Source organism: Phaseolus vulgaris, chromosome 2 (genome assembly GCF_051622355.1).
Source record: "Phaseolus vulgaris cultivar YP4 chromosome 2, ASM5162235v1, whole genome shotgun sequence".
NCBI classification, from domain to species: Eukaryota; Viridiplantae; Streptophyta; class Magnoliopsida; order Fabales; family Fabaceae; genus Phaseolus; species Phaseolus vulgaris.
Genome location: NC_143499.1, coordinates 1436089 through 1460095, shown reverse-complemented (window position 1 = coordinate 1460095; position 24007 = coordinate 1436089). Strand labels below are relative to the sequence as shown.

Here is a 24007-nt window from a genome sequence, read left to right as displayed (position 1 = left end):
TAATGGTCATATGGAGTCTTCTCAAACATAGCAAACTAACATTTTTCTTGTAATATTGTTTTGGAACTTACTTAAATATAGACTACTTATCAACTTTCACATAATATTTTTTTCCTTTAACAAGAAAAAGATTAGGTTGTTTCATATATATCTCTCTGTCAAGAGCATTCCGCATCTATCTATCTCCAAATAAAGAGTCCTAGATAAACTTAACACAATTCTAATGGATGACTATATCCTTCACCACTAACATAACTCTGTACATAGGAGACATAATTTCTCTCATATTTTGTCTTATAGATCTATAAAATTATGATTTATATCACTCACTCCATAATGTACTCACTTAAGAGAAAGATGAAAGTGGATGGAAGGAGAAGGGAAGAGACAAACCAAAATGTCAAAGAGTCTTGGTGGATCATTTAACAACTCCACTATGTCACTTATAATACACAATCTCGTATGTCCAAGCTGTCTATAAAAGATTTTATTCGTCATTCAATGATTAAGGCATCTCACAAGATTGATTTGCGAATGACATGTGTCTTCAGGGAATGCATGCCCACAAACAATATAGGGATGCATCGTTTATAGCCTGAATTCTGACTTAAAAGTGTTCAATAATAATCAACCACAAGATAACTTTGTGTGAGTAACTTTTCAACTAAGTATTATGATTAATTGTAAGAATCAAAAGTTTTTAGTAATTGAATTTATATTTTGACACTCTCATCGTTAGAATAAAACCCATTTATGTCATAAGAGTAGTTACCGAAACAAATCACACACTTTGATATCATTTGTTCAATATATGACTAGATATATGTTTTTTATAAGTCCAGATAATTTTAGTTTATTCATTTGTTAATTTTTATTAATGACAATAAAGTTAATTCTATTTATTTTTCTCTCATACTTAACTTATAAAAAAATTGTTAATCAAATCTTTGTAAAATGTGGAATTAACATCATTTATTATTGTGATTTCAGTTTTTTGAATGTTATTAGAACTGCAAAAAAATTCAAAAAAAATCTATCGAAATAAATTATTCATAAGATAACCCTAAGGGAAAGCCTGAAAATGAGATCTTGCAGGACCTATATTGTAGGCATTTGTGATCATATGGCATTGATCTGGCTCTCGCAAATGAATGAAGTCACAATAATAGTAACCAACATCATCCATCGTCATTCAATTTGATAATGGAGCAGTAGTAACTACAAATACACGAAAATGGAAAAGGAATAATGGTGGTGGTTGCGAAATGATGAAAACCAACACTGAATAGCTTGAGCAGAACCAACAACATTCAATTAATTTGTCCAATGCTAGCTATAGCTAGCTAGCAATGCAAAGAAATCACACACCCCATCACACTAATTCCCAACCCAACCATTCCCACCACACTTACTTTATTTTCCATATAAACCCCATTCATGCACACTTCATGTCTACTGTAACCTCTCAAAAAAATCTAACACCCTCATGATATTTTTTATGAATCAAAACACTAGTTTATCAAAATCTTGAGATTTATTTAAAAAAAGATATCTTTTTCTAACATATTCACTCATCTACCTACTATGTGACAACATTTTTGGTTAGCAGTGATGAAATGATAGATACAATTTGAGGCTTCCCTACTGTTTGTGTGAGTTTGTGCAGTGCAGGCCATTGAGTGACACATATTAGTGATTGAATAAAGAGTGGTCTTGGAACCATGATTTTCCCCACCCCATTCTGCAGCTGTAAGCAAGAGAAGAGAAGAGACTAGAGCATGATATGCAGTCAAACTTGCTGACCATCTTGGGCTTGCTGATGTTTCAGAGTCAAAGGTTTAACCTAGTCTTCCCATCACTATTACCTAAGCTCAACAAAACCCTCCTCAAACTCTCAACCAAAATAAAGTACTATCATTCTGCTGCATTTGTTTATTTGTTTATATGATATGGACATACTAGTACAAATCCACATCTCATGTAACAGTATTAGTGGTATATTCTATTGTGAGTGGGTGGCAACTTAGGATAGACCAGGAGCGTCTTCTTCTTCCCTCTGCCTTCTTTTTATAAAATCTTTGACACTACCACAGACTGGAAGTGGTCCAGCCTTTCACACGTGAAGACGCTCCTCCCCTGCTATTTTATTCACGTGTGCTATCATACTTTCATCAATTCTTTTCTTACCCTCTAATTGTGGCCCCTCCTTATCATTTTCCCCTCCAAACTAAGGACTTACAAGTTACAACCCCTGTACACATTGCAAAGTTTCAAATTAAGTGCTGTTACTACATGCATCAGTTCTAACCTTCTACTACCATCCTAGTTAAAACATGTCACACTTTCAAGAAAAATATTTCATTTAGGATGCCCAAAGGGGGGTTCAAACTTAAAATGTTGCACAAGCCTTGGTTAAGTGGTTATTAAATGGATTAAAATGTTTCCATGTGCCTGCAGTATAAGCTAATTGAGGAGGAACATGCTTGCATTCTGATGATGTCAATTCACTATTTATTTTGGTGAGACCAGCAGTGTGATCCTATCTGGCAGTCAAAGACTGTAAAAGATGGCATTTCATCAGTTTAAATGGCATCCCAGATTTTGGATCCTGTGTCCTTTAATTTAATTTGATTCTAACATTAACTAGTTTGTTATCTAACCTGCCATGTTTATTAAGAAATATATTAGGGCCATATCATGTAGCCTCATTTTGATAAAAAGATTCACTGTTTTCTTCTGCTCGTCCCTATTGGAGGTTAATAAATTCTCAAATCGGCAGGGTTTTCTGATTATCCCATTAAAGAAAATGCTTTACCTGACTCTTTAGGAACAAAACAGCAAAGACTTTATGGAGAGTAAAGTCCACGTAGTTTTTCCATTTTTTCTCCATCTTTAAAAAATTTAGTTATGCAGAGAACAGAAAGGGATATCTAGGAACACCACGGGCTGAATTTAAAGCCACCATCACTGTTTTGTGCTTACAGTGATCTAAATAAAGCATTTTCATTGATAGCAAACGGCAAAATGGTTAATTAAATGGATGGAAGAAGCTTCAAAAGAGCATCTATTAATAATCTTCATGCCTATAGCAGAGAGGAACTAGGCAACTAATCATATTTTACACTGATTATGAGATTTACTTTAAAGTTCAAACATTGTAATTCCACTAGTATTAACAAGAAATAGCTCTTCTTTGGGACAAGTATATTTGTTTGTTCATATTTGTTGTGTTATCTAGGTAAGTATGTGCCTATATGGGGGGAACAAACTTGTAATCGTACAGTCTCTTCACTAATAAGATGTGGATTCGGTGGCTCATATTTGATGCTGAATAGTGATGCTTAAATGTGGACATTAGGGACTAATTTAGTATGCTACATGTCTGAAACCAAAAAAGGGAGACAATGAAGGCCAACAGATGAGACCATTGATGATAATGTACGGTGGAGCTTGGGGGACAGGTAAGGTCATAGAGCTCATGGTTTAGGGTTTATGATAAGACTTCCAAACTCAACCTACTTAAAAAGTAAGAATAAAGGTTTTTCAGCTCTTGGTTTAACTTAAATATATTATGGTTTTAATTTACTAAAGTTTAGTCATAAATAAAGACACTATTGATGACAGATTTTGAAGATACGCTAACTTTATAATGGCTTTTCTCATAAATTATATTTCACTCCATTTCTGTATGGATATTCTTCTACTTTGGTATGCTCAATGGTGGGTAGGATTGAGCTTTATAGTGGGTTCCTTATTGAAAGCAAACATAGACAAACAGAATTAATGGTAAATGCAATGCATAATTGACGAAACACAGGTACTTGACCTCATTAAATACAGAAACAAAATTTGAGTTGAGAATTGACATTAGCAAAATAAAAACCTGTGGGAAATAAGGAAGAAAAAAAAAAGGCAAAAGAGGGAGGAGGCAGATACAAGGTGGACGATGATGAACAATAAGACCAAATGAAAGCCTTTACCATCACATGGGACAAAAGTGACCATCCTACAACTGTCCTGAATTGTAGGGAAAACCAAAAGTGGGGTAGCATGTACCTTAGCAGTACCCCATAGACTCTTAATATTGGGAAGTCTGGAATCTCCCAACATTTGGAGAGACTTTGGGATGGCATAGTCCTAAGCCACCACACAACACTCTTTAGTAGCACTAGTAGAACACTCATGCTAGTGTAAGTGTATAGAGTGTAGAGAGTGTATACACATACCCAGTGTACAAAGATAGCTAAACTCAAAACCCCTAACCGCTAATTAACGTCCCTATATATCTCATCTTCTTTTTTTGGCGGCACCAAAACCGCTTCTTCCCACTCTCTCTCCCTTCCACACTCTCCACTCAAGCAAATCTCTCTTCAGATTCTAACTATTTAGCAGTTACATTCTAAAGCAAGTTAGGCTGAGACATTGTAATGGGGAGTTCTGGCACTTTTTCCTTGTCTAGCCTCATGTGTGAAGAAGGCGAAGCTTGCTTCTTTGAACACCTAGATGAGAACCCTGACCCTATTGACTCCCTTGATACCCCATGTTTCGTTTTGGAGGATGAAGAGGAATACATTGAGTATTTGCTCAGACAAGAAACGGGATTTGGATCCCAAAATCAACCATTTTTGGCCTCCGATGATCGATCCAACAGAAACTGGTTGAGGAGTGCCCGTGTGGATGCCATTGACTGGATTTTCAATGTTTGTTTTCGATGCTACTTATCATCATAAGCCATGCTTTCTTTGCTTTTGTTTGTTCTGCTGCTGAAACCTGAAACTATTTTGTTGTTGTTGTTGATTAATGAATCAGTCACAAGCAAAATTTGGGTTCAGAGTTGAGACGGCCTATGTATCAGTGACTTACTTTGATCGGTTCCTTTCAAAGCGATCAATTGATGTATGCTCTAACAGGATCTTTTAATTGCAGTCCTCTCTTCCAGATTCTGTTCATTTTAACTTTCCTTTTCTGTTTTACTTAATTTCTGGAATGATACAGGAATCAAAACCTTGGGCTATTCACTTGTTATCTGTGGCATGTTTGTCGCTGGCAGCAAAGATAGAAGAGCAGAATGTGCCGGTTCTATCTGATTATCCAATGGAAGAATATCGCTTTGAGAACAAAGTAATTAAGAACATGGAACTGATGATTTTGAGTACCTTGGAATGGAAAATGGGATCAGCAACTCCTTTTGCCTATTTGCATTACTTTGTCGGCAAGTTCTGCCCTGGATCCAGACCACAAACAATAATCACAAAAGCCATTCAACATATTGTGGCCATGGTCAAAGGTGATTTTAGATAATGCAATTCCCTTATGAAATAGTATTATTATTATTATTTATCATCAAAATTTATATCTAAAGATGAGTCTTTCTGTGTAGATGTTAATCTGATGGATCAACGACCATCTATAATTGCCTCGGCTGCCATATTGGCAGCTTCTGATGCTACATTAACAAGAAAAGGAATGGATCTTCGAATAAGTGTAATCTCATCGTGTGGAAGTCTAGAAAGTGTGGGTTTATTATTTAGTTGCATTCACAATGTTAATTAGTTGTTCTTTAACTCTTGTTATTTGGATGGAGAATAGAAATAGATCAAATGGAACATATAACATGAGAGGACACAAGTTTGATGATGTTTCCTGTTTATATGCAACAGGGAGATGTGTTTTTCTGTTACAATCTAATACAGGAAAAGAGGAAAAACGAAGTTAAGACTCCTTGCTCGAATTTAATGTCTACCCAGTCGAGCTCCACGTGTGTTCTTGAGAACCCATCTGACACTTGTTCAGGAGCTAAGAGAAAACTTAGTTTTGAGGACAGTGAAAATTGTGCAGCACAGAAGCTACATCGGTCTTAGTTGGCTGCACCTGGCAGAGTTTGTGATCATAATCAACAGAGGGAAATTGATTGGTGTTTACTAATTGGATTATAGGATAATAGTTTTTTCCACTGAAATTTATTCTTGTTAGTGATAGGTCTCTAATGGGTGTCATCCACCATTTTTGTGGAATGATTTGCATTGATGATTGGGGTTTTTATTTCCCGGTACCCAACAAAAAGTCTCAGCTTGTGACAACAAAGAAGATAGAGAGAAAAAAGGAAGAGTAAATAAATAAATAAAAAGTGGTTAGCTTTACCCTACAGTAAGTTTGAAGAAGCTGTCTGAAAATCCAGAAGCCATTAAGGAGAAGTGAGATGAAAAATGAGTGAAAGGCAGAAAGCTTGTTGAGGAGAGGACTACTTGTCCATAGTGAGTGTGGGCAGTGTTTGCTTTCTTGTTCTGCTCCTATTACATTTCTACTTTTTTTTAACTGCATTTTTTTCCTTTTCCCTTTTTTTTTGGTGAGGGAACAATGTTTTTGATTAATGTATACGATGATGGGAATAGGTAGCAACCCTAGTAGTCCTACTACCATGCTTTGATAGAGTGGTTGCTTGGGATGCTTTCTATGTCTTTAGAAAGGGTGAAAGCCGTGGAGAATGGGGAAAGGAATTGGTTTTGTTTGATTTGATGTATCTGTGTACCATTTGAGTGTGGCCATTTATAAAGCTTGTAAAAGTTGAACGTGATTATGTGTTTGGTTGGGACGCGAGAGGCTCCTTTTCAGGAGGACTCAGAAACTTTCCTTTAACAGTTACTCCTTGTACTATCATTTTTCATTCATATTACACTTACAGCCCTATAAATGGTATAAGATTGGGACATGCACCACTACCACTCTCTCACTACCAAACTCAACACAGATTAAATAAATCTGATGCTTAAACTATACCAGATAATAATGCACATCATATCTTACACTTCTCAACCAAAGGACACATTGCTCATATGCACTTATTTTTCTTCTGGTACAACCTTATATACCATTTTAGTTATGTTTAATAGCTCAGAACTAATTTGATTCAAATAAATGCTGTCAACTTCTAAACCAGATGGGTACAGCCAGAGCATGCATTGAATAGCTTTTGGTTGGGAAAAAAGAGAGTTATTAAAGTAGTTCTGTTTCACTGAGATATTTGCTCTTCAACTTTTGAGTGATTATTTAATCTTTTTGTTTCAAAAAATATTAAGAAGTTATTAGAATATGTTTTTGTTTTATTTTAAATAAGGTATATAGAATAATACATTAAAAATACTGAACCATTGCTGTGTTCAGTTATGGGAACTTTTAAGATTAAATGGAGATGGTAAATTGACCCAGTCTGACTAATTTGATTAAATGTGTTTTGTCATCATATTCACTTTTTTTTTAAGTCTTAATCTATACACATTTTATAAGAAAAAAAATTAAGTGATACTAAACAAAACAGGTTCTGTTGTTCGAACAACAAGATTATATTAAATTGTGTAATTTTATTATATCCAATTCATTCTGATTGTTCTTTTTTTTGTCATATATACTGCTAAATGTACCAATTATTATTTTTAATATATATTTTACATGTTTTTTTTACATGTTAGATGTTTTTCTTTTTGCGTCTTTCACCACCACATTGTTTGATTTTTAGGGGAAAGAAATGTGGAGATATGTTTAGAAAAATTGGTTGATATATGATTTTTTTAATGATAGACAAAAACATTGTTTTTCCTAATTATAATATTGGAGCAACTTGGAAGTTTAAATGATCTCCTTTTTATATTATATATAAAATAAATTCATTGACATGTCATTAAATCATATATAAATTCATAAATTTATATAAATTTTTTTGATTAATCTATATTAATCATTAGTACATGGTTCTTAATGTTACGTTGATTTAAATTAGAAGTATAGGATATATTATTGTCTGAAAATTTGAAGTGTCTTGTTGGAGTAATGGTGGGAGGGTAAATGAGGTGAGTGTGAGGATGGTGATTGGGCTTTGAATTTTTGAAAAGGCCCAATGAAGATGAGAATTTGAAAAAAAATAGTTTCCCTCTCTTGTATGAATTTGAAAATAGAAGTTTGGAGGTGGGTGATGTTACAGTGGAGAAAGCGTGATGGAGAAGAGGCTTCGAAATTCTCTGCAATCCTCAGCGCAAGAGTTCATATCCTTAGCCACCAAGCAAAGCCTCAAATCTTCAAAATCCTCACTCAAAACCCTAATTCATTCCGTTAAACTCTCCTCTCCTCTTTGCACTTCTCTCCCTTCCACCCTCTCCGATTCCATCTCCGCCTCGGTCCAATCCTTCCAGAGCCTTCTAGGGTCTAACTCCGCGCAAATCCCTAGCTCCCCTCACAGCCCTCCCGCCAAGCGCTGCCGAAGATCCTCCCGCTGCTCCGAGACTGAACCCGTCGACGATAAACATGGACTTCTCGCGCGCCTCGAAATTCTCGCTCACATTGCTCTGCTCTGCGTTTCGCACCCAGGAAAACCGTTCCTGCTCTCTGATCTGCTTCCCGGCGTTCAGGCGCTGCACGATAATTTGATCGTTTTCGAGGCGGAATCGTCTCTGTCGTCGGCGATTGAGGGTTTGTGCGAGGAATGGTGGAAGGAGAATTTGGCGGGAAGGGAGTCGCTGATTTCGCAGAGTCTCCCTTTCCTGCTGTCGCGGTCGCTCACGCTCAAGAAGAAGGTGGACGTGCACAGGGTGTGCGTGCTCCGTGAGGCGTTCACTCTGTTCGATTTCGACGACGAGAGCATCGATGATTTGAAGCTGTTGCTGATTCGGTGTATGATTTCGCCCTTGTATTTGAAAGCGGAGGATGGGAGGAGATTTCTTGCATTTGTCTTTGGGCTCAACCATCAGCTTGGGAAGGAACTGTTGGCGATGATTCGGTCCCAAATTCCGTTCGGGAGAAAGTCGATGCTGGAGGCTTATGGGGATATTTTGTTTCGGGCGTGGAGAGCTGCGCAAGGGGATTCGAGAAGTGAGATAGAAAATGGGTTCTTGCAGGATTTGATTGAGGCTGCCATTCATGCTGCTTCTGGACCTTTTGCTTCGTATATTAGGAGGGTCTTGGGAGCTTTTATTAACCAGAGGACCACTGATGGGGTTGAACGAATGCTTTTTCGTCTCGCTGAGCCTGTCGTCTTTAGGTCTCTGCAGGTAAATGGAGATAAAGTTAATAAACTCCCCCTCCCCCTGGTTTACTTTTTTTTGTTGTATGTTGAATTTGAGTGTTTTTTTTTTTTTTTTTTGCGGATACACTATGTTGATTATTAGGTTGCTTAGATCAGTAGCGAAAGGGAAATTGTTAGGGTTGAACTGATGGAATCCTTAAAAAGTTCAGAAGGTGATTTTTTGTAATGGTGTTATATGAGTTCTCTTATAGAAGGTAGTTTTCACATCCTAATATAGTTCTGGTTGTAGGCGAATGGAAGGGATTTAGTTTTATAGAAACTCCTTCCTTTAATATTGAAGGATTTGGAGTTGGGGAGAAATGCTGAATGTTTGAATATTATGTTAAACTAAATTATCCTTAGTTTTAATATTTGTAAGTTTAATGATTTTATTTGTCTATTGAAAGAGTATACTAGTAAATTATTTTATTTTCCAAACTCTCTCTTTGTTAACCAAACAAGGGGTTCTTCCTCTCTCCTTCCTTCCGTTAACGTTCTTTTCCTTTGTTCCCCTCATTTTAACAAAACCGATTCTATAGCTGTTATACCAATTTATAATTTCATGCTGCTCATATAAATTAAAGGGATCCTTTTAAAGTTGGGTTTCTCGAAAACCATTTTGTTGGAGTTGCAATAAATTTTAATTAGTAAAAATGATTTTGCTGATATATACATCATCTACGTTAAGCGGTCATTTCTTCTCTGCATTCGGAGTTTTACTTAGCCTTTTCTTTAATAGGTTTCAAACTCAAATGTTCGTCAAAATGCTTTGCATCTACTTCTGGACATGTTTCCCCTCGAAGATCCCGATTCCACAAAAGAGGAGAAAGATACATTGCTTGATAAGCAGTTTTTTCTGTTAGAAAGGCTACTTATGGATGATTGTCCAGAAGTGAGAACAATTGCTGTTGAAGGTTCTTGTCGCATCCTTCATCTGTTTTGGGAAGTTATTCCTTCACCAATTATAACAAAGATATTAACAAAAATATTTGTTGATATCTCTCGTGATGTATGCACTGAGGTTAGGCTTTCTACGTTAAATGGAATCATTTATTTACTTGGAAATCCCCACTCTCACGAAATCCTTAAGGTGCTCCTACCAAGACTGCAGCACCTAATGCTGGACAAGGCCCTGACAGTACGAGTTGCTGCAGTGGATCTCTTAGTCCATCTTAAGGATGTTAGAAATTTTCAGTTCAACAAGGTACACGAGTTAATTAGAATTATTTAATAAAGTTTTATGTCTAATGTACTTCTTAATAGTATATGTTCTTCTATTTGTTATATAGGTGATGGAGCTGGATGTGCTATTGACTGCACTTGCTAGTGATCAACCTCTCGTAGCTCAGAAGATAACAAAATTACTTATACCTTCGTACTTTCCCTCAAAAGTACCTGTTGAGGAAGCATGTAATCGCTGCATTACACTTGTAAAAAGGGCTCCAATGGCTGGCGCAAGATTTTGCAAGTTTGCCATCTTGGAAGGAGCATCTAAATCTCATCTTATGGAACTGGTTAAAGTATTCCTGGGTTTGATTTTGTCACCACATCAGCTAGATGCAAATCAGATTGAGGGTTTCCTTGCTGCTACTTGCTATGTTTGTGATGACTTAGCTAGTGAACTTTGCAATATAAGTGCTCTCAAAGAGTTATTTGATGGAGAGAAAATTAGATGTTTACTATCTGTGGTTTCTAAAGGTGAAGTCCGTTCTTCTTTATTCAACATTGTCTCTACTGTGTGTCCAGATGATGTTGCTGGACTTATTGAAGAATGCATGGATGTTGTCACAAACTGCAGTGGTTTAACTGAGGATGTTGGTCGACAAACTGAAATCAGGTCTGCACAGAAGCTATTGCTTTCACTGGGTGGTTTTGATGACTTGATTGAAGCCTTAACCGCCTTCTTGCATAAGACTGCGTATCGTTGCCACATTAAATTTGGTGCAGACATGCCGTCTCAAAGTGTTTCATTTGCCAAAAGAAAGAAATCTAAATCCTCTGGAAAATTTTCAATTAAATTGAAGTTAATTAACAGAAAGCAATCTTTTAAGGACGATTATTCAGTAGCTGTTGGAATGGCATTCCAAGTTCGAGATTTGCTTCTGCATGAAGATATCAGAAAGGCTATTATGAAATCTCAGTGTTTAGAGATGTTGTTTGTTTCTCTTAAGGTGATTTCTGAAGTCAGCATTGTGCATTGTGGGCACTGTAAAGATATGGACATATCTCCTGTTTTGGCATATATAGCCCTTGCTCTGCAAATGACTGTTGATAATGTTGGCAGAACTAATATACAAAACGGTGATTCAAAAAGGAAGAAAACTAAGATTCATTCTTCGAAATTTCTGTCGGAGGCAAGTAGAATCTTTGCACTTTCTTTCTAAATATTTGCCTGATTATAGTTATCTACCTGTCTTTTTTTTTGCATTTCTGATTTGCTCTGATTTTAATCTGTTCTTAAAATGATTTTATACATTTTCATTGCCTTGCACATTAATGCCAATGATTTTCTTTGCTAATTTATTGAGTTGTGATTGTTGGAAAAATGCTTGCCTCTCATTTCTGTTGTTTCTTTTAATTTTAATATATACATTATGAACTTTGACCAAATGCAGAATACCGTGGCCAGCACCAAAGTAATCTTTCAAGGAAGTTTAGAAATACATTAGCTTAGTGAATTGTAGTGTGAATCAATAAAGTTTGAGCTTTATGGAAACTGCAATTTAATGTTGACTTATTGACTAATATAAGTTTGCCACGGAATTTGATTTATCTACATCTTTTGCCAGTTTTATTGGGTGATTTCTCATTTTCATTAGTTTCTAAATAAATGTAATTGCGTGGAAAAATGTTAAATTTGTTTTATCCCTTAAAATTTTCAGGTTTTCAGCAGATTATGGTATAATATTTATACTTGATGAACTGATTCATTTTATTTTAGGACCTTCTGCCATGTTCTTTGACTTTAGACCATTTGGTTACCAAGTTATTGGTTAAATTAATCATTGGTTTAATAATACGAACTATGTTAAAAAAATTCCCAAACATGTATGACCAACAAACTTCTTACATTAAATTTTTTATTAAAGATTCATATTTTTTATTCAAATTGATTTAACTGGGTCACCAATTTGACCAAAAAATTGACTGAGTTATCGATTACATAATTTTTTTTATGAAATAACCAGCTCAACCATTTATATGCCTCTAGGCCGGAACAGTTTTACTGGCTGGTCTGAGACAGCTCTTATAACACTCCCATTCTTTTCATTGATGAATTGATATTTGATAACATCATGGCAGATTGGTTTCAATCATCGCTTGCCTGATTTGATTCCCTCTATTTTCTGAAAAAAAAAACATTTAAGCAGAATATCTTGGAGCTGACAATAGAGCATGTGCTCAACTGTTTGGAAAAACTATTTGGAGAAGGTGACATGAAAAACCACGATGCAGATTCATGTAAGTTGCAGCCTACCAATAAAACAGATCAAAATTCCACAAAAAGGCGTAGGCTATCTCCTACAGATGCATGTGGCCCAAGTAACCGTGGTGAGTAAATACATATATGCCACTGTTTTTTTTTGTCTGCTAATGGATTAGGTGCTTTTACCAAATGTAAGTAACTCAAGCACACTGGACAGAAGTAAAATCCTTAAGTCAATCTATGGATTAAAATAAATTTATTTGGTCTATGTTGAACAATATATAGATTAATTGGGTCTGGGGATTATCATTCACAGATTTCTTATACTTTAGTTCTAATCACTCTTTTCAGGTTTCTCGTCTTTTGATCTTCATATTTAATAAGCACCAATAGGCATTTCTATCATAAAGAGAATATCGTACTTTAAACCCTTGATATTTTTGGTATAAAAAATCATGATTCTAGACAGTGGTTTCTACAGCAGGAGCAAAATATGCCAATTAATTATTCTGAACTGAGGATTTAAATATCATCCCAATATCTTCAAAAAGATGTATGCTATTTAATTTGTAGAGGCTCACTTTGCATTTAAAATTACGAGTCTGTTGAGAAGACATCTGCTTTTTTCTTATTAAGAACGAATATTGTGTTTTATTTCTATTTTCAAATTCTTTTTTTTTTTTTTTGCTTTTAAAATCTTGAATAAATCCTTGTAAAATCAGCACAATCATGACTGTATCAGGTTCCACCCGGCACAGCCACCAAGCTTACACCAAATGACCCACACCTCTATACTACGATCACAGCAGAGAAGAAGAGGACGAGAACACACTGTAGTTGTTTGTGTTTTTTGCTTATAAAACACTTATTTTGGAAGCAATCTTCGATTTTGAATGAAAAATTATTCCTAAATGGCGTTGAATTATTTTAGAAAATAGTAGTTGAACCCTAAAGTGAAGGAAATTAAGTAGACCCTAAATATTTGCTTTATGTACATTTTATGATTATGATATTCAATGTTCATCATTTCCTTAGCTTTGGACTAGACGAAATTCAATTTTCTGCAGAAGAGAAGGGAATATGTTTGTATTGCATTGCAGTGGTGTTTGTGTTTTTGCCCATTGTTGCTAACTAACTAATCAAAACTTTTGACAAGTTATATCTGTGTATCTGATACGATCTATGTTATGTCTTTGTATATTTCTTTTATCCGTGAGTAATTATCTTCAAATATATGCGTAGCATCCACAAATGATGAAGCCCAACAAGTATTGTGTAAGGTGAAGATGCTGACTGCTGTTCTCAAGTTCATGGCTGATGTCACTGCTATGTGTTTTGCTCCTCGCAAGCATGGATTATTCTTATATTACACTTCAAAATGTGTGCAACATATCATATCGTCATTGGACCAGCTACGTCATAACCAAATTCAATTTAAGGAAGATGGTAAAATAAATATTGCTATTTGCCTGAAAAGCTCTTTCACCTATGCAGCAAAAATGCTTAATGGGATACTTGCAGAGTCTAGGGGATCCTCAACAACTTTACCAGAAGCTTTTGTTCTTGCAAATAACATGCTTGATTTAATCATTTCAATTGAATCATGTATGGGCTCTGGGTATGCGTTGCGCCTTGTTGCAGCAATAAAGACTTGGCTGCCTGATGTGCTTCTAGGGTTGGGATCTACAAGTTTTCAAAAAAATACTGACTCGGATGAGGAACATTTATCTGTATCTGAACAAATGAAGTTGCATTTTCCAAAATGGCCCTTGATTGTAGCCAAGACTGAACTTTTTGAAGTAACTGAAGCTGAAGAAGATGATGAATGTTCTCGACCAGAAAAATTCTCAGCATTCAATAAGCTTCTTGCAATGCTGATTATATTACTGGAAAAAAATCCCAGTATAATGGATGTAGTTGGCAATATTTTCATGGTTTCTTCACTTGTTGGGCTAGAACAGAAGAACTTTGGGCTGGCATTAGGACTCTTGCGGTTTGTATGCCTTAAGCTGTTTAAACATGATGACCGGGATTGGGGTGACATTATGCTGTCATCTCTGCAAGAGATATTTCCCAAGATAGACAGAGAAATCGCAGAAGAAAATGATGAAGATGAGCAGGAAAAACTAACCCGTGCAAAGGAGTTGATTGAGCCTCAGTGGATGTATCATCTGTATGAAACTGGAAGAGTCACCTTGGTTGATGACTAGAAAATTTGAGACTGATGTACATACTTTTACATTTGGCAACATTAAAACGATAGTTTGCCAGTACATTGTTGTTTTTTGCTGAACTGTACAGAAATTTATTCAAACCTTGTTTTTAACCTGTTTTATTATTACATATATATATATATATATATATATATCAACTGAAGCCTCTATTTTCCCGGATCATTGTTATTGTTTCTTTCTGAATTGTGCAGAATTTTATCCGAACCCTCTAACTTGTTTTAGCTGGTTGTAACTTCAAACTTATTTTTGTAACACATGCTTTATCATTTAACTAAGGAGTGACGAGGATTGAGGTTCTAGTTTGATATTACAGTTTGCCATAACTCAGTGAACACGACAAGATAATGGCCACGCTCGACGAAATAGTGCATTTAAATAACGTAAGGGACAATTCAGGACCACAATTATAGAAAAGAGAAACAAATGGGATTTGTTCATAGTAAAATTTACTTACAGCAACAACCATAAATCATGGTGCTCCAAGAAAATAAAAAACATATTAAATAAAATGGTTAATGGCAGTTTGTCATTTGCTCCGAGACTCCAGTGATCTACCTCGCTGCTCCATTTTTTATTCCAACCCAAAGTCAGCCTCGGGCAATATCAGAGGAGTTAGAGAATGTACAGGAATAATGGACCTTGAAGCAATGTAACTACTTACAACTAACGATAATCAAAGATTGCTTTTTGAGGAAATGTTGATCCATTCACGTGCTTCAAACAGGGATCTTCTTTAAGCGAGCAGCAATCGGCATGCCTAAAAATCCAACGAATAAGCAAAAGAACCACTGTGCCAGCGTGAGAGGTGTCGTGTTTGCGAAGGTTCCCAAGTACTCAACTATTATGATTTGGAAGAAAACAGTAGCACTGATCACACCCACGAAAACATAATTATCCAAAATGCCTTTGAAAACGTTTATTTTCTCCATTTCACGTGAATTTATCTCATTGAAAACCTGCAAAACCAAATCAGCCCACATCTGGTAAGACACTTCTGTACAAATATCAAACATACATTTTGAATAACATTATGGGTTATAATAATCCTAAGCAAATTGTCAACTTTTCAGAAAAGTTACCTGACAGAAAACAAATGAGTTGAAAATAAGCGTGTTTAAGACCAGGTCCGAGTTGGGTCCGTCAAGTAAAAAGATTGATTTTCCTCTTGTCTGAAGAAACCATATCACCATAAACTGATACACGGATTGCCCTAAGATGTTCCTCCACATGACATTGCTGATGAAATTCCCCTTCCTTCCCACAGGTGAACGTTTCATTAAATCATCATTTGGAGGTTCAGTAGCAAGCGCAAGTGCTCCCAGTGTGTCCATTATCATGTTCACCCACAAAAGTTGAACAGCTGTGAGGGGCGCGGTTCCTGGAGAGAGAAAATGCACGTAAGATCATAAGATAAATAACAATAAGAAAACAAAGTATTTTTGTAACCGATCATCAGGCCATTTTTCTAGGTGACAAAAACAAGCTACACTTTCTAACCTGTCAAGCAAGCTGATGTGAAGTTCACTATCAATGCAACCACATTAACGGTCAGCTGAAACTGTACGAACTTCTGAATATTTATGTAAACTGAACGTCCCCATTTGGCCACTGTTACTATCGTTGAGAAGTTATCATCCAGAATTATGACATCTGCACTTTCTTTTGCAACCTGTACCATACATATATTATGAAATTAGCTTCTTCCAATAAAAAATTAGTTGTAAAGTGATTAAAATTTAGTACTACAACAATTCCTATTCTTTTGGTGGGTAGAACGAGTGGTTCTCGAAGGGAAACATTGCACTCACCTCAGTTCCAGCAATGCCCATTGCAAGTCCAATATCAGCTTCATGAAGGGCTGGAGCATCGTTAGTTCCATCACCTGTTACAGCTACCACTTCCCCAAACGTGGTGCGCAAGTGTTTCACCAATGTATGTTTGTCTAAAGGTGAAGATCGAGCCATAACCTAAAAGGAATTACACAATATGTTAGTTAAAGTATCAACCATATATAAATCATGTGTACGATTAAGTAGTACTGAAGGAATCATAATATAATGCATATAGAATGTATTTGGCACCTGAATTTTGGGAATCAGTTCAAGCAACTCTTCCTCAGTCTTCTCTCTAAACTCTGGTCCTTCAATTGCTATGCCGTCATCAGTTAAAATTCCACACTCCCTGGCTATAGCCTTTGCAGTGTTAATGTTGTCCCCAGTAACCATTCGTACTGTTATTCCAGCTGAACGACACACTGCCACAGATTCCTTAACACCAGGACGAACAGGATCTTTTATACCAACAACTCCTATACAAGTATATCCAGAAACGGGAATAGGGTCTTCAGGAGAGAACCCGTTTTCCAATTCCACATAAGCAAGGCATAGTGTTCTAAGTGCCTCACTTGCAAACTGGTTTATTGTGGCCTGAAGATGGTTTGTTGATTCTTCATCAAGGGGTACAACCTCACCATTTGAGTTGATAACTTTGTCACAAGCAGCCAGAATTATTTCAGAAGCACCTTTGCAGTGGGCTCTTAAGCCTCCATCAGGGAGCTCAACCACCACACTCATTCTCTTCTTAGTGGAATTGAATGGCTCAACTTTAACAAGATTACATGCTTGTCTCTCTCCTTGAAAATCTCCACCTAAAGACAAACCATACTCCAATATTGCAGCCTCAGTTGGAGTCCCTAAAATCTCACGTTTTCCGTTTTGGTTAACCACAACCTCTCCTCCTGTATTATTAAATATTGACTGCAGCAGCAGTTTCACAGCAGATTCTGGGAGTTCAGAGCACAAACTAGAGGCCTTATTATTGCTCACTTCCTTGCTATTCATGCAAAAGCATGTTTTCACAACAGTCATGTGGTTCGTTGTCAGTGTCCCAGTCTTGTCACTACAAATAGTTGTGGCTGATCCCATGGTCTCACAGGCTGCCAAATGTCTCACAAGGGCTTTGTCATTCATCATTTTTTTCATAGCAAATGCAAGGCTCAATGTCACAGCTAATGGCAGCCCCTCTGGAACAGCAACAACAACTATAGTAACTGCAACTGCAAAGAACTCCAACAGCTCCATTGCATCATCCCCATTCCAGCTAGATAAACTTCCTTGTTGGAGTTTTTGGCTTACAAGTCCTTGCACCAGAACTGCAAAAGTAACCACTGCAAAGAATAGACCTATCTTCCCGATAATGGTTGCAACACCATTCAACTTCACCTGCAGCGGGGTTTCATCATCTCCACCTTCACTGAGAGTGGCCATCAACTTACCCCATTGAGTCCTCATGCCAACACTGGTAATCAACATCTTGCATGATCCATCTTGAACCTTGGTTCCAGAAAGAAGAAATGGATTTTCAGAATTCACCATCACTGGCTCACTCTCGCCTGTTAAGCTTGACTCATCGATCAACACAGAAAATCCCGAGACAAATAGTCCATCTGCAGGGACTTGGTCACCAATGGCAAGATGCACAATGTCGCCAGGAAGTAATTCATAAATTGACATTTTCTGTCTGTATCCATTTCTTGTGACCTGAATAGATATTTTCTTCTTCTCCTTGTCTAAATCCTTGAATTGCAATGATTGGCGATAATCACTTGTTGCTGTCACAAAGACAACAAGTAAGATACTTGCAACAATTCCAAGACCATCATGAGCTCCCTTCGGCCATCCTTCAGTTGCAATGCCAACTAGCAGTGACACAATAGCACACACTCCAAGTATCATCAGAGTCATGTCTTGAAAGGCTTCCCAAACAAAAACCCAGAAACTTGTAGCTTCACTTTCAGTAAATTTGTTGATTCCATATATCTGCTGTCTCCTATTCAATGACTCGCTGTCACTGTTAAGCCCCTCAGTGGTTGATGTAGAAAGCATCTCTGCAATGCCATTAACCCCACCATGATGTGTGAACTTCTTTACGTCATGGCTTTCAACGATACACCCTAATTCATCGCCACAGATTTGAAAACCTGCATCTTTAACTTCCTCTGGCACTTTGTAATCGCTTAGTTTCACGCCTGTGGATGTGATCGCAAGTTAACATATTGCCTCCATAAAATCTATTAAAATAATTCTGAAGAAACTTACTTTCGATAAATTGAATAGCTGCTTTGGAAACCAAAACTGCAATCCTCAGCTTCTCCTGCTTAAAGAAGAGAATAAGTCTTAGAGAAACAACAAAACATGGAGATGTCACATTCTTCGTGTTGAGGAGATAAAAGCATGATCACATGGTTTATAAATATTACCAAATCTAGAGAAAATTTTAAAAAATGAATAAAAGAACATACAGTACAACAAAAAATGAGGAATCAACAGTACACAAAAAAATGAAAATAAGAACCTTACATTTTTTTTTAAAACTTGTATAGAACAACAGTGACTGTACTCAAATGTTGGTCATAATAACCAGCTAGCTCCTGATGTTTCCATAATTATCTTGAGAAGTTTATTACTTATACCAATGCATTTTGTATCTTTAAAGTCAAATTGTCCATACCCTAAGAACACTACCAGTTATAAAACTCCAGAGTATTTTCCATTGAAGTTGCTGAACAACTGCCAATTAGTTAAGCTCAATAAAACGTACAAACTATTCAGTGTCAAGTACATGCTTATTAAACAACAATCTTTAAATTAGCTTTAACAGAATGAAGTCGGACAAACAGGGGGAGAAGGAAGATAATGTGAGCACCATCATGTATTGGCAATTTGGCTAAATTTCGAGATTTCTGCTCTAACACTTGTAACTCTTTTTATCGGTCATTTTTTACTTGAAAGGTATATCCGATTGACTAGAGGTTATTGCATTCAGAGGAAGAAAGAAAACCAATTACAATTTCCCAGTAGTTCGAGGCTGTGAATGAAAAATATAGCCAAAGAGTCCAACAACTATCTCAAAATATAATGACACCAAGTATATAAGTACACATATATACCTATTTAGCTTCTGAAAAAAAAAAGTATTCATATTTAGAGTGTCCTACACTATTTTTTAATACTTGAAAAACACTTATATAAAAAAAATTGTGAAACAAAAAATTAAGAAAGGTGAAAAGCATGACATAATGGCCATTAACTTTTAATTATGGATTCAATTAGACCAATGGGAGTATAAGTACGATGTAGCTGAGCATCAATATTATTATTGAGCACGGTGGAAACACTAATTATCTCGTGTTTAATCAGGGAAAGACCATAAAAAGTGTAATTAATAGAAAAAATATTTTTCCTTTTGAGCATAGAACCTAAAATATGATTTGAGCATTCAAATACGGTGAATAAAAACAGATACCTGATTGGTACGACGCATAGCAGCAGCTTTGCCTCTCATGACGAGATTCGCAGTGAAACGAAAGCGTCTTCTGGGGTTCTTGACAACCCCACACAGTTTTCTCCATCTCTGAAGAGCCTCTTCAGACGAGTGTTTGGACTTCACTTCAAAATTCTCATTCAAATAACCCTCCATCATCCTTCAACAACAACAACAACAACAATAATAACACCCTTAGCTTTGCTATGAACTATTTATCTTTTGGCGATGCCTTTGCTATCAGTTAACAAATGTGAAATGGACTCTCTGAGACCCAGGTCATATAAAGTGATGGTATGTTTGTGATGTCCCTAATAGCAGTCTTTCTCGGAAATTAGTGACCAACTTTGAATGGAGGAAAGAGAGGAAGGTGTGGGTGGACCTCGTAAAAAAGCAGGATGAAGTTTCTAAGACCTTGTCTTGTGTACCAGAAGTTGTGCTTATTGTAGCAGTAGATACAAAAACTACCTTGTCAGAGGGTGGAACAACCGGGTCAAATATGAAAATACGTTATTCTGGTTTTCGTAACTCTCTTAGGTTTTATGTTTTTATATATAGGAAATTGGAAAACTGTGTACTAGTGGAGATTCTTTATTTTGAGAGTTTCTTTTTTATCTTTAATTTATGAACCCACTGAGAGGGGTGCACTTCAAGGTCTATTCTTTATTTATTTCACCGCGTATGCTGAAAAATGTTTTCTATTATTGGTGCTGCATAATAAACGCGTGAAGGATATTTCCCTTATTAAAGAGAACCCAAAACGCGTGAAGGACGTCTCTGACTAGGACCTTTATTATTGGTCTGCCAATGAGGGAGGGCCCATTTAACGACATTGGCCGTCACCAAAGACCAAACACACGTCGTTAGCTGCTTTGTCGGAATCAGTTTTCATTGGATTGAAGAAGGATACAAAGAAGTTTTGGTACAGGACTCGCACAGGTAAACGAAGAGACCTCAGGGTATTCCTGAGTCTAAATTTTGATAAAGATTATCTCTAACTTGAGATGTTAAAACACAATAAATTTGTGGATTTTGTGCTTTTAAGTTTCTCAATTTTATCTAGTGTTATATTCAAACCTAAACATAGATTATCTAATTTTTAAGTTAGATTGTCTTCAACATTGATAAACAAAAGATGTTTGGCTATAAATAAATAAATAAATAAAAAATCACGTCATTTTTATCTTGAAATTTTAAAATAATTAATGTATCGATCGATATAAGACGAGTCAGTTACTTCATCTTGGTGATGAATCGCGTCAAAGCACACTTCAAGACACTTAATAAATGACAATAACGACAGTTATAAAAGTTCTTTGTGAGTCATTATTTGATATCAAATTATACTGATGACTTTTTTAAGAAATTAGCTAAATAATGATTAATTGAAAAATATTAAAGATATTTTTCAAATATAACAACATACTCATATACCAATATATATCCTTATAGATCAGGGATCACACTACACATCACTGGACAACTTATATTCAGCCCAATACAACAAAGTTTCATGACTAACACTATAAATAATCTCTTTACATAGGTGTAAGGTATGATTTACTCAGTTTACAAATATACATTTTTTATCCAGAGTACTTATTTGATTGTCGAAGTACCCTTTTCATGTCAACCCCGATTGAACACCACCAATTGAATAATGAGATTCAAAAAAAGGAGTATAGAGATCACCGACATGTTAACAAATGTACATATATTATCTAGGTCCACTTTACCTATACAAGTACAATAAGATTGTAAATTTTGTTTTAAATTTTTTTTTATTTAATGTGAGATTCAAACTTAGATAAATTCATTAATCTTAATCTAATTTTAAAATTGAATTATATTCAAAACATTTTATTGAATATTTCTATTTTTGGTTAGAAATTTATTTATGAGATGAAAGATCAAAGTTGAATAAAAATAATAAATATGAGAATGTTAAATGACATATATGGAAAATAATTCACAAACACATAATTTTAATGTTTTTTTTTTTGGAGATAGTATTATTCAGTTTGTTCATTAGTCATTATATTGAATTTCATATTCTAACAATATTCACTTTTATCTTATCATTTTTATTTATTTATTTTTTATTTGATTTAATATTTTTATTACCAACCCAATAAGATAACTGACATTAGAACTTAATCCTTTGAAAAAAAACTAATATAAAAAAACAAAAGGTTGGTTACATTAATTTTTTTTTTTTCTACTTCGGCATTGATTCCTTTTTTGCGAACCATTTACCGCATGTACCTTTTCTTTTACTATGTGTTTGTAATTCTCTTATTACTTGTAACTAGTCAAGCACAACACAAGATAATGTAACCACGAGAAAAAATGTTAACACGATAAAACATTAATAATATGATTACACTTTCAACATAAGCTTCTTTCTTATTGCATCACTTCCTCCCTACCAAAGAAGACTCAATACTTTACTCTTGTTTTGTAAACTAGTCCTCACCGAATTGTATTGGCAATAGTAATCTTTAGGCTTATAGGTAAAAATATTTTTGACATTTACCTAGTTGTAGCACCCCTCCCAAACTTTGTATAAAGAACTCATGTTTAGCAAACTCTTCCCACTCTACGCATAAGGTACATTTTGTTGAGTCATATACATTACTGTATTCTTCCTTTTGAGACTATCCTTAAGTAGTCAATCTATTTTTAAATAACTTAAAAGTAAAAAATTTGACCTTGGTGGATTTTTCTCTTCCACGGTTCTTGGAATTATAATTTATTTGACACGTTAGATTTGACATGTTGTAAAGTGTATTCACCTCTGGATCCCAATTTTCATATCCACTTTTTTTTAACTTTATGTATTGTAATTAAATCAACATGTTTAACATCATCTCTTCTTCTCATGCAAAGAGATCCTTACACAATGCAAACATCCACTCCTGTTAATTTTATACACATTCTCCCATGTTGCCCCATATTTTTTTATTTTGAATTAAAATAAAATACAGCTTGTTGAATCTTTGTATCACATTATCTTCCCCAAACAAATTATCCAACCAAAACATGGTATTTGCTTCATCCCCTAACCTCCTAATCTCTCTCATACCTTTTTTTTTCATTTTTACCTCATGTTTTTCTTAGATCCTTCCACTAAATTGGAGATTTTGATATCTCTTAAGCAGTGGATATGTTCCTCCAGTCACCATATCACCATAATTAGAGACAAGAACATTATCCCATAAAGGCTTAATATCACTCTATAATATCCATTTTCATTGAAGATACTTCTATTTTTACTCCCAATCCTCCATAACCTTTGCTTACCCTAAACTCTAAAATTGTTACCCATCTACCTCAGTATATTTTTCTCTCTTCTATTTTTCCTCCCCATAAAAACTTGTTTTGAATACTTGTGAGCTTCCTAATCACTTAAAGACCAAACAAGTGTTTTTCTTCCTTTATGGCCTTTTTGTTTTCAGGTATCATAAGGGAGGAAAAATAAGCATGGAGTCTATGTTTGGTTTATTGTTTTTTAGGGTGTCGGAGCGGATGGAGGAAGAGCGTTTTTTTACTCTTTACAAAAATGAGAAGATTTGCAGTGATTACACGTGGGCACAATAAGCACAATGCAATTTTACTTTGATATGCTTGCATCCATTCTGAATATATTAAACATAGTGAATACATTGGTGGGCAGTTGTGCATGCATTCAATACAGTGGTGTCAGTCTTGAATGAGGTTTCTTGCTTACAATGGTCAAAGTGCTTGGTAATAGTGGTGCAGAAGAGAATCTTGACCACCACTTTTTTTAAAATGTTCTAACTTTGTTAATTTATAAACAAAATTAGGTTTTATTAGAGTTGTGTTTCTTGTTGTTGTGCTCATATAGAGTGAAGTTTGTAGTGTGAGAGTTAGTTTTGTTGTGAGCAGTGAAAGTGAAAGTTGATTTGTCGTTATAGTTGTTTATTTTATTGTGTTTGAGGAAGAACAATA

General features: G+C 35.5%; 3 protein-coding genes across 4 annotated transcripts; 2 read left to right on the top strand and 1 right to left on the bottom strand.

The window, feature by feature from the left end:
* The first annotated feature begins 3995 nt into the window (after positions 1-3995).
* LOC137810042 (cyclin-D5-1) lies at positions 3996-6574 on the top strand. Its single transcript, XM_068611165.2, has 5 exons — positions 3996-4700; positions 4810-4896; positions 4996-5287; positions 5381-5514; positions 5661-6574. Exons 1-5 carry the CDS (start codon positions 4428-4430, stop codon positions 5859-5861), a joined length of 987 nt encoding a protein of 328 aa, XP_068467266.1. The 5' UTR covers positions 3996-4427; the 3' UTR covers positions 5862-6574.
* Positions 6575-7883: 1309 nt separating this feature from the next.
* On the top strand, positions 7884-14874 carry HEB1 (ARM repeat superfamily protein). Its single transcript, XM_068611162.2, has 5 exons — positions 7884-9038; positions 9792-10256; positions 10342-11406; positions 12424-12604; positions 13722-14874. The coding sequence occupies exons 1-5, from the start codon at positions 7989-7991 to the stop codon at positions 14687-14689; spliced, it is 3729 nt and encodes a 1242-aa protein (XP_068467263.1). The 5' UTR covers positions 7884-7988; the 3' UTR covers positions 14690-14874.
* Positions 14875-15115: 241 nt separating this feature from the next.
* On the bottom strand, positions 15116-20675 carry LOC137810040 (calcium-transporting ATPase 2, plasma membrane-type). Of its 2 annotated transcripts, none has more exons than XM_068611163.2 (7): positions 20018-20675; positions 18811-18868; positions 16795-18740; positions 16522-16680; positions 16211-16382; positions 15793-16091; positions 15116-15669 (listed from the first exon to the last, which is right to left on the bottom strand). In XM_068611163.2, exons 1-7 carry the CDS (start codon positions 20192-20194, stop codon positions 15430-15432), a joined length of 3051 nt encoding a protein of 1016 aa, XP_068467264.1. In that variant the 5' UTR covers positions 20195-20675; the 3' UTR covers positions 15116-15429. The 2 variants fall into 2 exon arrangements, with proteins under 2 accessions (XP_068467264.1, XP_068467265.1); XM_068611164.2 differs by having other exon boundaries at positions 18811-18865.
* Positions 20676-24007: the final 3332 nt, after the last annotated feature.

Coding starts and splice junctions, on each gene's coding strand:
- LOC137810040 (XM_068611163.2), bottom strand. CDS start 20,194: ATGATGGAGGGTTATTTGAATGAGAATTTTGAAGTGAAGTCCAAACAC. Junction 18,741..18,810: donor AGCTATTCAATTTATCGAAA/GTAAGTTTCTTC, acceptor TCACATCCACAG/GCGTGAAACTAAGCGATTAC. Junction 16,383..16,521: donor TGGGCATTGCTGGAACTGAG/GTGAGTGCAATG, acceptor TGTATGGTACAG/GTTGCAAAAGAAAGTGCAGA.
- HEB1 (XM_068611162.2), top strand. CDS start 7,989: ATGGAGAAGAGGCTTCGAAATTCTCTGCAATCCTCAGCGCAAGAGTTC. Junction 9,039..9,791: donor TCGTCTTTAGGTCTCTGCAG/GTAAATGGAGAT, acceptor TTTCTTTAATAG/GTTTCAAACTCAAATGTTCG. Junction 12,605..13,721: donor ATGTGGCCCAAGTAACCGTG/GTGAGTAAATAC, acceptor ATATATGCGTAG/CATCCACAAATGATGAAGCC.
- LOC137810042 (XM_068611165.2), top strand. CDS start 4,428: ATGGGGAGTTCTGGCACTTTTTCCTTGTCTAGCCTCATGTGTGAAGAA. Junction 4,701..4,809: donor CCATTGACTGGATTTTCAAT/GTTTGTTTTCGA, acceptor TTAATGAATCAG/TCACAAGCAAAATTTGGGTT. Junction 4,897..4,995: donor TTTCAAAGCGATCAATTGAT/GTATGCTCTAAC, acceptor GGAATGATACAG/GAATCAAAACCTTGGGCTAT.